The sequence below is a fragment of the Vigna unguiculata genome, chromosome 9 (genome assembly GCF_037176805.1).
Source record: "Vigna unguiculata cultivar grain cowpea cultivar isolate G323 ecotype 2 chromosome 9, ASM3717680v1, whole genome shotgun sequence".
Taxonomy (NCBI): domain Eukaryota; kingdom Viridiplantae; phylum Streptophyta; class Magnoliopsida; order Fabales; family Fabaceae; genus Vigna; species Vigna unguiculata.
This window is the reverse complement of record NC_140800.1, coordinates 45805160-45818708: the sequence shown is the minus strand read 5'-3', so window position 1 is coordinate 45818708 and position 13549 is coordinate 45805160. Positions and strand designations below refer to the sequence as shown.

General features: G+C 31.0%; 1 protein-coding gene across 6 annotated transcripts; it reads left to right on the top strand.

Moving 5' to 3' along the window:
• Nucleotides 1-1286: 1286 nt before the first annotated feature.
• LOC114164813 (ARID/BRIGHT DNA-binding domain-containing protein) lies at nucleotides 1287-9602 on the top strand. Of its 6 annotated transcripts, none has more exons than XM_085667084.1 (15): nucleotides 1287-1430; nucleotides 1537-1651; nucleotides 1827-2201; nucleotides 2282-2415; nucleotides 2569-2608; nucleotides 3693-3745; nucleotides 5971-6016; nucleotides 6431-6523; nucleotides 7251-7373; nucleotides 7489-7540; nucleotides 7609-7684; nucleotides 8276-8342; nucleotides 8467-8517; nucleotides 9085-9177; nucleotides 9307-9602. In XM_085667084.1, exons 3-15 carry the CDS (start codon nucleotides 1875-1877, stop codon nucleotides 9409-9411), a joined length of 1260 nt encoding a protein of 419 aa, XP_085523210.1. In that variant the 5' UTR covers nucleotides 1287-1430; nucleotides 1537-1651; nucleotides 1827-1874; the 3' UTR covers nucleotides 9412-9602. The 6 variants fall into 6 exon arrangements, with proteins under 6 accessions (XP_085523210.1, XP_027905387.1, XP_027905388.1 ...); XM_028049586.2 differs by having other exon boundaries at nucleotides 1288-1430; nucleotides 1845-2201; XM_028049587.2 differs by having other exon boundaries at nucleotides 1291-1445.
• Nucleotides 9603-13549: the final 3947 nt, after the last annotated feature.

The window sequence follows — 13549 nt, the reverse complement described above, 5'->3', positions numbered from 1 at the left end:
TATATCTCAAATTTGATTCTAACCGTGCATATCTAGCTATTTTAAAACGGTCCATCCTAACTTGATCGACACGAGTTTGAGTAGGACGAGGGTTAAGAAATTAAAAAAAAAAAAAAATCAATCATGGATGAAAATATATTGGACTCACTTAGTTTACGAGTTATATGAATATAAGTTGGGTTGATTTAGACTTACTTAATCTATAATTTACTTATTTTTTTAAAAAAATATTTTTTATCTTTTGAACCAGAAAAAACTAAATTTTATTATATTTATCTACATTTTTTGATATATTTGAAATCTTGCAAATTTTAATATTTGAAAAAGAAAAAAATTATTTTCATCCTATCAAATTAAATATTTAAAAATGATTAATTCTTTTAATTTTTATTTTTATATGGGTCAATAAATCAATCTACTAACTCATATTGAATTAAGTTGGATTATAAAATTTATATCTTACCAAAAAATAAATCAATTTAAGCTCACGTAATTTTAACTCAATTTGTGATGTGTGAATTATGTTATCTTACTTTGATATTCTATGTATATCCTTTATATTCTACTTTATGTTTGTTGTATTTTAAATATATACATAGTTAAAATTTAAATTTTATTATTAATATAAAATATATTTTAATGTTTAAAAATAATTATTTATTTATATTTTAAATATAATATATAACTTGTCAAAATTGTTAAGCCACCTAGCCTTTTAGATAAAACAACATCACAAAACTACAACTTGAGTAAATTTTAACGGAGATTAATTGATGTACAAGTATAGTTAAAAAAATTATCAACAATATATCCTTTAAAATAAGTATGATAAAAGTTATCAATTATTTTCTTTACATATGATGATTTATGATTATATAACCAGTAAAATAATCTCTTTTAAATTTATTAAAATTATAATGGAGATTAGTTGAAGATTAGACTTCATTCCTAAATTTGATGCATACCTATTCAAACCTTCCATGACCAGAATAGCCCTATAAACATTTATTCTGTGGGGTAAATAGGTTAAAGAGTAATTGAATTGTTTTGTCCTTCTATTTAAAGAAAGTGAACTTGAGTTAACTTCAAAATACAGTTATTTTGTGCAATTAATAAGTTAAAGAGGGTACTTTATAAATGGATAAAATTTAGAGAAAGTGAATAATAATTTATCTTTTATTTATAGGAAATGAATTTATGTTGACTTTTAAATATATTATTATCCAGAGATGAAAAACAGAGTGCAATGGAAAGAAACACGAAGAAAGGGGTAGGACGGTCTTTTTACGGAAACAAACGATAGTAGTAGTAGTAGAGAGTGGGTGAGTCGAGTAGTGGAGGTGAAGGTGAAGGTGTCGCATCTTTAACTTAACCGGCGTTTATAATTGCGTTCCAAACCCCGTTCAACCGTAACCGGAGGCGGAACATGGGTGCAAATTGTGGATGTGACTTTTGATTTTCATCATAACTTGGTGTAGCGTTTCTGCTTCTGCTCCATTCATTTCAATTCAATTTCTAATTTCGTATCTAAAATAGGAACACGCTCATCTTCACACTTCCCATTTCCTCATCTGCAATTTCCATTGCCGACACCGAAACCCTACATTTTCGCCTAGTGGTCGATCGGTTTCCGGATTCCTCGCCAATTAAGGTACGCTGCTTTTACTTCCGGAGCCGTGTTTGTTTCGCCATGACTTAGAATCGTTTCCGCTACACACAATTTTTGCTTAGGGCAAGGATTTTCGTCGTTTTTCTCCATAGCCATTTCGCGTTACTTTGTTGTAAGAGTTTAATGGGTCACGAGATAATGCTAATTATATAATTAGTGTTTACGTGGAGTGTAGGATTGCTGTGTGCAAATATAAGGTTGTGAGATGGAGGATGGTGAGAAACCCACGGGTAATTCCCATGGCATTTCTGATATGGATGTTGTTGATGCGGCTGTGCATGGCCAGCGTGTGTCGTCCTCCCCTACTGACAATTCCCCTGCTCAGCAACAGCAGGATCAAGTAATGGTCGAACAGGGCGATGATAACAAAAACGGCGATTCTGATCCTAGTAATGTACCAGAGACTAGTGTAATTAGCGAGAATCAGTTTGAGGTTGAAGATTCCAAGACGGTCTCGCACCATGAACTTATCACTCCTAAGCCTAAAGAAAAGAATATTAGAGAAATGAAGAATGTGCTAAATGATACTGAGGTACTTACTTCCAGTAGATGGCAGTAGCTTTTTGTTATTTCTCTTTTGTACATTGTATTTATCTTGCCTTTCATCCACAGATGACTGAGTATGATGAGTATGGCACACCTCTAGACCGGGAAACATTTATGAAAGAGCTTGAGAATTTCTACAGAGAGCGGTCCTTGGAATTTAAGCCTCCTAAGTTTTACGGAGAGCCACTAAATTGCCTTAAGTATGTATAATATCCCCTGTGACGCAAGGGTGTAACCCCTTTCTCATAAGCATTCTAAAGGCTAGTTTAAGTTGGCCTGACCTCCTCTTTGATATTTGAATGTGTTACTATACTGCTCTGATAGTGGATCCCTTACATTTCCATGGACTGCAGGTTGTGGAGAGCTGTTATCAGACTGGGTGGCTATGATGTGGTATGGATTAGTCTTACAAGTTATTTTTGTCAGATCATCTCTTTGAATGGTTCTAGGCCATGGCTGTAATTCTTGCATTACATTACTTACTTCAAACCCAAGTTTGTTGTTAATGCTATTTCTAATAGCTCCATCTCATTCATACCTTGCGTAAGATAAAAGGGCCGTTTATACTTTATATAGATTTAAACATTTTACCAAATGTCAAGTGAGTGATCAACACAATTTCCCTATGTTCGATGGCTTTGCTGGTACCTCACATGCTGAAGTTATGCCTTCAATAGTGTTGTTTGTTATGTTTTCCTGATGTTTGATGGCCAAGCTAATTTTTGGTATTATCATTTCTGCACAAATGATTGGGTAGACACTGGTTGTAGCACAGATAGAACCCAAGCTGTGGAAGTCAAACATTTTTTGACTTGGTCTTCAGGCCTCCTGTCAACTTTTCAAAGAGCTAATCATTTAGGATTTGTCATTCCTCTAATATATATATATATATATATATATTTTTTTTTTTTTTAATTTTGGAAGATATTGTAGGGCATGTTCAAGTAGTTATGATCTGACTTGTGGAGACATAGTAACAGCTTTGGCCTGTGATTTGGTCTGGTACTTTCTATAGTGTCATGAGCCCAGCCCAGAGTTTTTTTTTTTTTTTTTTTGTGCTGGAACTTGATTTTAATTTATTTTGTAAATTTTGGAATAGGAAATATCTTTACATGTTTAGTTTATTTGGCATTTGGGTTGCTTCTGATTGGGCTCCTGGTATCATGTTTAGAATGATAGAGAATGAGACATATGATGAATTTCATGTATTACAATTATGCAGTCGAACATATATTTATGTCAACAGACAAATACAAGCATAATTACGTTACATTTATATACAATCACTCTGATTAATCATAATTAAATATGTCACATGACATATAATAGGCTGTATTTTTAATTATTACTATAATTGCATTATTTCTATCAACATCCATAACTTTTATTTCAGTTGGTGCTAAAATGTTTTAGGCCCTTTTAGTTTATTCATTACTAGTAACTGATAAAGTTGATCTCATTGATTTGTTATATGTAGGTAACTGGCTCCAAGTTGTGGCGACAAGTAGGAGAGTCTTTCAACCCCCCAAAGTAAGGCCTAAAGTATAATTGTTTTGTAGTTCTTATTAAGCTTTCGTAGCCTCATCATATTGAATTTCTGCTATTTACTGTCACCGATGAATTCTTTGTAGTTTTCTGAGTTGTTTATAACTGTTTCTTATTAACATGGGCAATTTACTTTCTAAAACATCAAGTGCTGAATTGCATTTTTGACCCTCCCACCCACCTCCACTAGTTTGGACCCTGTCATGTGTGATTTTATTCCCCATAAAAGTTTGCAAGCCAGTCAGTCCCCCTATTATTATAAGATATCACATATTAACTTCCAATTGTTAATAGAATTAGTTGATCTGCCTGGCAGTTTTGCAATGTGACTAGTCATTGTGCTGATTTGGATTAATTAGCCAATCACAATTCACCACATCAGAATAAATTGTTTAAAGAAATTAATAATGTAATTATTGATAATATCGTTTGTTGAAAACATGAGTAGGTGTGATTATGTTGGAAAATAAAAATTATCTTCTATCTGAATTGCCTTGGAGTTTCTGAATCTTGGTTGTTTAGATTTTTGAGAGTTGAATGAATGGAGAAATCAAGTGGGGGATTCTCAGATTCAATGACATGTCAACCGGTGGTGACGAAAAATTATCTGAACCTTTCTCTCTAATTTACACTGCAAGGATGTTGAGAGAAGATGTGAAATATCTACCCTGTTCCCCTTTGGTTCTTGCACCTTGCCCATCATCTAATAAGTTTTCTAATATAACAGAACTCATCACATAACGTGTTGTTGTAGACAGCAAAACCCATTACCTAAATCCATACAGTTTGCTGGTAATAAGACTGCAAATTTGAATGAGTATACAGTATGCAGTTTATGCATGTAGAATTGCCTTTAACATCATTATCAGATTCTGAAACTATATCATGCAAAATTTTGCTTGGATGTAGAATCTGATATTTGTTATTTTATAGCTCCAAGGACAGGTTTGTGGTAGTTGACTGTAAATGCTAACCATACAAGTGTGTATAATATAAAAATGACAGTAAACACCAACCATACACGGTCAACATGGTGCAGTTCAATCCCAGATTTGACTAAACCATGAAGCTCTCTCTCTCTCTCTCTCTCTCTCTCTCTCTCTCTCTCCTTCTCTCTCTCTTATTCTACATATATACATCAATACCAGATTGCAGAGTTTGTGAGCATGTATTAGTACAAAATTAACCATATACCATTGATATAACGAATCAAATCAGAACCATATTGGTTTGAACTTATTATGAACCGTATCATTGGGCCAATATGAAGTAACTTAAGCAAAACCAAACAGAAGATAGCAATAGCAGATACCATAAATTGATCCATTACAGTTCAGAATACCCAAAGAAACACTTCAAAATAAGATTGAAATTGATTTTTAATGGCTTTAGTGGTTGTCTCTTTGTAGTAAATTTTAATTATCAATGCGCATTCAAAATGACTTGATTAAAGAAATTAAATCTAGTAATTACCATCTGAAAATATTTACTAATTACTAATTAAACAGCTGTCAGATAGATGCAAGGAAACAAATTATATTTACATAGGTAAAATATGGAAATAGGGAATATTTCAACAACCAATACATGCAAAAGTTGATCTTAACAGACTACTTATCCTTAGTAATCTAGTCTCTTAGAGGTGCAAACACTTGTCCACCAAGCATGGTCCACTTTGTCAAGTGCTTTCACTATTTTTGGAGAAATATCCTATGCCTAATCTCATGGGAAAACCCTAGGAAATTGGGTCTTTGGTTTCTGTTCTCAATGTTAGCAGACACCAAAAGGTTGGCATAAGGATATCCTTGTGTTTCATGTCATGAGGTATAATTTGATCTTAAGTTCCTTTAATTTTTGTTAATCTTATAAATTATTTTATCTTTGTTCCTTTAATTATATTTAGTATAACTTTTTTAATCTCAAATTCCTTTTTTCACTAAATGTAGTGTCAAATAATCAAATGGATTTCTAATATGGAATTCCATTGCCATGTCTGTTAATTATTTTATCTTAACTTAACAGATGGCTCATTTGCTTAATTTTAAAAGGGTACTTGATTGACTTGAATAATATTAGGGGAACAAAGACCACATCTGTGCCACATACTAAGGGTTCCAGAATGCAAAAGCCAAAATATTTTTTCTTTTCACAACAATTCATTTTAAAAAAAGTATCACTCTGCTCAGTTATATTGAATTTTTTTCTTGCAGGACATGCACTACAGTGTCATGGACATTTAGAATCTTTTATGAGAAGGTAATTGGTGGAGTGAACTTATCTCTAATTATTATAAATACTTCATCTTTTTAATTGTAATAATTGATAAATTAGAATTGAGTTAAGTTTTGATGATTGGAATTGGCAATTGTTTTTTTTTTTCTGAAATAACCAGTGAGCATCAGTTTTAGTTTGAATTGATGTATATTTCATGCCTCTAAATGTAAAAGATAGGAAGTGTGTATCAATTAAAAGAAGACAGCTAACTTATCTCTTCTTCCACTACTTGTGTTGTCTGTCATAGGACTGAACGCCTATTAAACTAAAACCAAGATTTGCCATCATTATCTGCTTTTATCCCTTCAAATATTTCAGCTGTGATTTTTGTTGCCTTTTCTTAGTCACTTGTATGATCTTCTGCTTTCCTTTATCCTGAACTGGACATTTGGACAGGCACTTTTAGAGTATGAAAAGCATAAGAGAGAGACTGGGGAGCTACAACTCCCTGTTGGATCATTCCATCAATCTCCAAATGTGGAAAAAGAGGTTTGTATAATGTTCTTTCTTTTTCTATCCCTTGTGTTCCTTGATTTCATAGGTTCACAAGAAGATTACTTTTATTATATAAGATCATATGTTGTTTTCATTTGTCATGTGAACTTGAATAAAGCTCCTTCTTTTGTTAGTTATGCTCCTATTTTGCCTGAGACACAAAGGTTGAGGAGTGAACTGTGTACTAAATTTGAACAAAATGGCTGCTGGAATGAAAACATTAGGCTTTTACGGTTGTGTATGAAACAAAAGAAATAGTCTAAAGTCCTGGGTTTTTGTTGGTACAATTCATTAGGAAGTTAGGAAACCAGTGATGGGGGTGTTTCTTTTATTGTCGATGTGGCTAAAAACTTTTGAACTTTACCATTAAAGAGAAGAAGTAGAAACCAAAAAAAAAAAAAAAAATTGGCACAGAAATTATCCATCAACAAAAGCTGTTATCATACTAATTAATTTAAGATACTGAAAAGGAGAAACCAAAATAGTTGCCAACAATGCCGAAAATTGCAACCATTGTTGGTGATGCTGTCAACTATGGAAGGATGCTCTGACTTCTGAGCATCTAAAAAGACCTCAATTTGTGACGTCTAGATTACATCAAATGATAAGCAAGGAGAATTTTTACGGAAAAGAGCATTTGAAACATGACTTCGAAGCATGTAGCAACATTTCAACCTCTACCATCTGTTTGTATATATCAAATAATGAGTTTCTTTTTCAGACTACTGTTTACCAGGCTCCAGGATCAGGTAGAGCACGAAGGGATGCAGCAGCCCGTGCAATGCAAGGTTGGCATGCTCAGCGCCTTCTTGGATATGGTGAGGTTGCTGAGCCAGCTACTAAGGTCTGTTGAGACCTTTAAAATTACATTCTTATCCTTTTTATCATTTTATTGTTCAGTGTAACTCTCTCTTATAGCAATGTATTTACTACTGGGGTGTTTGTCATGTCTTGCACAGGACAAGAGCTTCAGTTCCACACCAAAGCGTGAAAAGAACCTAAAAAGCATCGGTATGCTCACTACTAACATCACCGACTTTCTCTGAATTGATTACCTCATTTATGCTTCAATGAATTAGGTATGATTAATAAACAGAGGACGCCAGCTGGTTTGGAGCATGCTGAGAAAGCTGCAAATATAGAAGGAGATAGGCAGTTAAGTTACTGGTCTTTTCTGTTAATTAACCTGTAGTCCTGTGCATAGATTCATTATCTCTGTTCACTGTTGGTTTCTCCCTCCACAATCATTTTTTAATTCATGGTATTGCCCACCCATCCCTTTTATCTTGAAGTACAATTAGTACTATTGAGTAAATTCTTTTTGCTGTTACACAATCAATAAATGCTGTTTTTTCTGTTAGATTCATCGGTTTTCAGCAAAATAAAATAAGGAATTAACCAGGACAGGCTGGGGCATTTTAATGATACTTCACTATACATATCTTATTCGAGTCCTTGGAAACATCTGCATCCTTTTTTTCCTCAAGGTTTCTGCATCTATGTCCTTCCTAACGAAGGTTTTCTGAGCCAAAACACAGACAAACTGACAAAGTGAATATAGCCTGGGAGATCCTTTTGGCATTTTCTGTCAGTGAGGATTCCTTTCATATTTACTGATTCCCCAATCAAATCAACCACTTAAATTCCCTACTTTCAATCTGAAAAAGATACATATGCTCACTGATATTTGTTCGAAGTTCCAGTCCACTTATTAGATCAAGGCTAATCGAGTTTTTTATTTGTTAGATTGGTCACACCAGTGGTGGACATTGGACCCCCAGCCGACTGGGTGAAGATCAACGTACGGGAAACTGTAAGTCAGTTTGATTTTATTATTTATCTAATTTATGTCCTTTTTCATGTATCACAATGCTAAATTTTCTATCCTATTAATAGACTTTAATAAATTTTTTACCGTTTTCTGTATTTGTGTCCAGAAAGATTGTTTTGAGGTGTATGCCCTAGTTCCCGGGCTCCTTCGTGAGGAGGTAAGAACCGTGGCTCCTTGTCTTTATCCATAGTTATTTTTATCTGGAAAAACTGGCATGATATTTGGGTACTTTATTCTGTTGGTGAAACATATTAAAGCTTAACGTCAAAGTCGTGCTCCTTAGTTATTTAACAGTGACACTTGATTAAAATAATTATCAAATCCTTCAATTTATTAAATTGTAGCCTAGATTGTTTCATAAGCGTAACTGTATAAAATGGGATGGGATATACTGTTGTTTTTGGATGCCTTATTTTGACGAGGTAAATTCTGGCAGCATAGCTTTATAAATGTTTCGGATAATTTGACTTCATTTGTCCTGTAAATAATAAAACCTACTTATATATAATGATTGCAAAAGGTTCTGTCTGAGCAATGATGTATTAGCCCTTCATTTTTGTGAAAAGCACCGATATTGTAGCCCATTAAAGAATCCAACTTCTAAAGACTGGATACAATCTTGTTTGCTCATTTTGGAAACAAACTCACTTTAAATGAGTATTGTCATTGATTATGGCTTCTTTGGGTTCCACTTTTATTGTTGACCTTGTTATAACAAATCCAGGTGCGAGTCCAATCAGATCCAGTTGGACGTCTGGTTATAACTGGTACGCCAGAACACATTGATAATCCATGGGGAATTACCCCCTTCAAAAAGGTAAAGTACCTTTTCTTGACAGAGATGTTGGTATATTACTGTTTTCAGAAGGATATTATGACATTGAGAGTAAGTTAGGACGTAGCATCTTAACTGAAAGATATCTACTGAAATTTGCTGTTTTTTCAGGTAGTGAACTTACCTGCAAGAATTGATCCGCTTCAGACATCCGCTGTTGTTAGTTTGCATGGTCGACTATTTGTACGGGTTCCCTTTGAGCAGGGAGCTGTATGAATCTTCTCCCTTGAATGCTTGATTTGTGAAATCTCATCTTAAGGGGTTAAAATTAAACATTCAGGGCGAGTTTATGCTTGCAAATACTGAAGCCCTGTTGGGTTAGTCGAAACTACCAACTACATTACCATTTTTTCTGGTAAAAAATACCCAATTTCTCTAGTCCAGTATGCTAGAGTTTTCCCATCAAATGCCTTATTATCCTTATTCGAAAAATTGGACATTCTACCTCTTTTTAGTTATTTGCTGCCGCATTTTCTAACATTAACTAGAGTCCAAAAATACACGGTATAGTTGATGTCTTCCATTTGCGTGTGGATGCGTACAGAATATGCATTTACGATTACGCACCCATCCAAATGTAATATCGTATCTTAAGATTTTAGTTCGTTTTTTCGGCGTGTCTTCTTAAGTACAAAACTATCTGATAATCGAAGCAGTAAAAATTGATATTTAGACAGTCAGAAAATAAGACCTTATGATTTTATATAATATTTATAAGTCAGATTTAGAATCATAATATAACATGATTGGTAATATTTCGAATAGAATTGTAAATAATGTAAATTGTCATTTTTTTAAAATTTTCTGTTGCACTATTTGTTTATAATTTTTTGTAAATAATTAAAATTTTATATTATTTTATCAGTCATACAATTATTTTTCACCTAATTAAATAAAATATTAATATGAGTAAAAATTATTTTTTAATAAAAAATTAATATAATTAAAATACAATTACAACATATCACATCATTTCTCAATTAAAATTTAATATAATTATAATTTTTTTTTTAATCTTGCACTCACAATTTTGTAAGGACCTAATAATATTCAGTATTTATTAATTATAATGTTTAGTATTTATTACTTCACGTATAATTTTGACATAACTATTTATTATTTGTTGTATAAATTAATTTATATTAATGACATTTATGAAGATCGATAACAAATTATTTCATTTCATCTATTTTTTCTGTTACTATTTTTATTTTTTTATAAATAAATTTATATTAATGTTATTTGTAAACAAATTTTTTATTTTGATTTATTTTCTTTTTATTATTTTATTTTACATTTTTTTCTCATATTTTATTATATTAATTATTTTTATGTATGTTATTTAAAATTTTAAAGATTAAAATTGAATTAATTTCAAATCTTAGTAAAATCAAATAATTATATATATATATATATATATATATATATATATAAAGTGAAATCTACGTATTACGGTCTCAATGATTATATGAATCCTATAACCTTTGTGATTCTAATCAATAATCTCAATTTTTACACTTTTACCTAAGTTAACATGCTACCGGAAATGGTCAGCGTCTTTCACAATATTTAGATACCAGGAGTTCTTATAATACATCACTTCCTCTCACTCTTTCCAATGCATACTTATTTCTTGGAATTTATCCTAAGTTAAAAAATCAGAAGAGATTCATTAAAAGAATCACAAAAAGTTTTCATTTTAATATTAATTACAAAGAATGTGATAGAAATTTGGATAAGAATAATAATAATAAATAATTAATTTAGTAAAATAATTTCACTAATATGTCTTTTATCCTTTCAGCTTCTATAAATAATTTATGCAATTTTCTGAATATTCACCAAATATTCATTGCAATTTCTTTGCGTATATATAAATAATGTGTAAATTAATTTTCAGAAATAGGAACTAATAAAATCTAAACCAATTTGACTATCTAATATAATTTTTAAATTACAGTTTTGATCAATCTTTTCTTATTAAATTCAAATTTCAAATTTCATTAAAAGACAATTTTTAAGTCCATGACCTAACTTATAATGGACCGTTATGTGTGTAGGGTGGGTGTGTCTTTGTTGGTGGGTGTAGTGTGTGGGAATGTGCTTGTATGTTTGTGTATATTTGTGTCTATACCTGTCTATGTTTGTATCTAAATTTGTATCGGTGTTTTGTATCCATGTGTGTCTTTGTTTTTGTGTGTCCCTTTTGTAGTGTACACGTGTGTATTTGTATGTGTGGTTATATACGTAGACAGAGAAAGATTTATTATTTACAATAATTAATATTTTATAATATAAATTAAAATATTGACCATAAATTTAATGTTGAAAATTAATTGTTTAAAGATACTCTAGTAAATTGTGTTCTTTTATATTAAAATTTACCCTTAAAATTAATAAAGTAACAATATCTCCTGAATAGTTAAAATTGTACATTATCAAATGGAGTCCCTAAAATCATAATATCATAACAGACTATGATAGTTTTGTGGAATAAATATAGCAATCAAATAATTCTTGAAATTATATATTCACAATCTTTTTAGTTCCTAGAGTTGTAAGGATTTGTCAATTGTCTCTAGCATTAAAAAGACTTAACTACACATCTAATCTAACTTTTCATAATTTCATGTTTAAGATGATTCAAATATCATGTTATCTTTAAATCATATTCTTCAACACGCCCTCATATAAATATATGAACATGTAAATGTTTGTAAATGAAGTGATAGTTGTTTGACAATAATCGAAATAATATGTCTAAGAAATCTAGTTGTAATGAATCTGGTTATAATATATTTTAATATTATATCAAAAAGTGAATTTAATCTTAACAAAATTAACTTAAAATTGATCTCAACTAATATATTCTAGATTAGTTTTATGTCTGACCAATACGAATATGAGATCTTTAATACTTTAAAAGTAATAAGGGTAGGATGAATACAAGATCTCTAATAGTTTATACAGTAGTAAATACATTGTAAGTGAGATGTTTCTTTGTTTTTCATTAAAATCATTGTTTTATGCAATTAACATATAAAACATGTGTTATTTTGAATTGTTTTATTTATTAATTGTATTTTTAATCTCTTAAGTGCACGATTAAATTTACATAAAAATATTTAAAGTTAACATTATCATTTTTATAATTTTTTATTTGTTTACATAAATTTATCTATCCAATTATATAAAATTACTAATAGTTAATAATTCAAAAAGCGAATCTTAGTTGAATGCAAGATGTTAGAGCTGTACAATCGCATTTAGTTACATAAAATTTGGAATGTAATATTTGTGTAAATAGATAAAGCATTACAAATAAATTTAAAATGTTAACATTAAACATCAAAAGTAAAAAGCTAAACTCAATTAGCACAAGCCAAATTCACACTGTAAAATAAAAGGAAGACATATAGGAATTTGTTTTTTTTTTGTCTTCTTTTTTGTACTAATTAAAATGCTGTAGTTGAGTATTGAGTACAGTGTATAAGTAGTCTCTCGTAACTTTATGTCTTCATTAAGAAGTGATCGAAATAACCGAATAAGCTTCATCCAGATAACTGTGCCACTAAAATATTGCAGACATGAACGTTGGGGTCAAAGCAAACCATTTAAAGACTATTCTCTTACTATTTTTTATGAGCTCAAGAACATTTTCACAATTTCAAGATTCTATGAGTCACTGGTTCTGGTAATACCTTGGCACCTGTTTCCAAGTTATGTTTATCTCATAAGTACACATAAAAATCAGAAACTATGATGTTAAAAAACCATTTAACATAATTGATGATCATTTGCACCTTCTTCAAGTACAGTCGTGGATTGTCAGAAAACTTTCTGTTGAGTTGGGAGAAGAAAAAGAAGAAAAAAAAGAAAAAAGTGGTTGAAGTTCAACATCTCTTCCCATTGTTGAGACGGAAAATAGCAGAAACTAGGGTTACGTTCTGGGACAACACAGGCTTTTTGTCTGTGTTTGTTCTCCCACGTGTTTATTAAAAGCATCAAAACCCACAAATAGATTGCAAGTCCAAACATTTAGGTATTAATTAAACGGGAAAAATAATATGGTTTGTGAGCGTACCAAAGAATTTAGGTATATATTTTCCTATAAAGTACCAATCTCAGATATGAAACCTAATTAATTAAACTTACACATGATAAAGAAGCCACTTATACATCGTGGGTCTTGCCTTAAACATTATTATATGATATTTTATATTTCAATTCTAATTTTAAATCTTAAACCCTAAATAACTTAAGAGATGACATATTGTATCGTAAAAGAAAATTATCAAAAATTTAATAATTAAAATATCATTATTCTTAATAAAAGTACTAAGTAAAGCGGATA

Coding starts and splice junctions, on each gene's coding strand:
- LOC114164813 (XM_085667084.1), top strand. CDS start 1,875: ATGGAGGATGGTGAGAAACCCACGGGTAATTCCCATGGCATTTCTGAT. Junction 2,609..3,692: donor GACTGGGTGGCTATGATGTG/GTATGGATTAGT, acceptor TGTTATATGTAG/GTAACTGGCTCCAAGTTGTG. Junction 7,374..7,488: donor TTGCTGAGCCAGCTACTAAG/GTCTGTTGAGAC, acceptor TGTCTTGCACAG/GACAAGAGCTTCAGTTCCAC.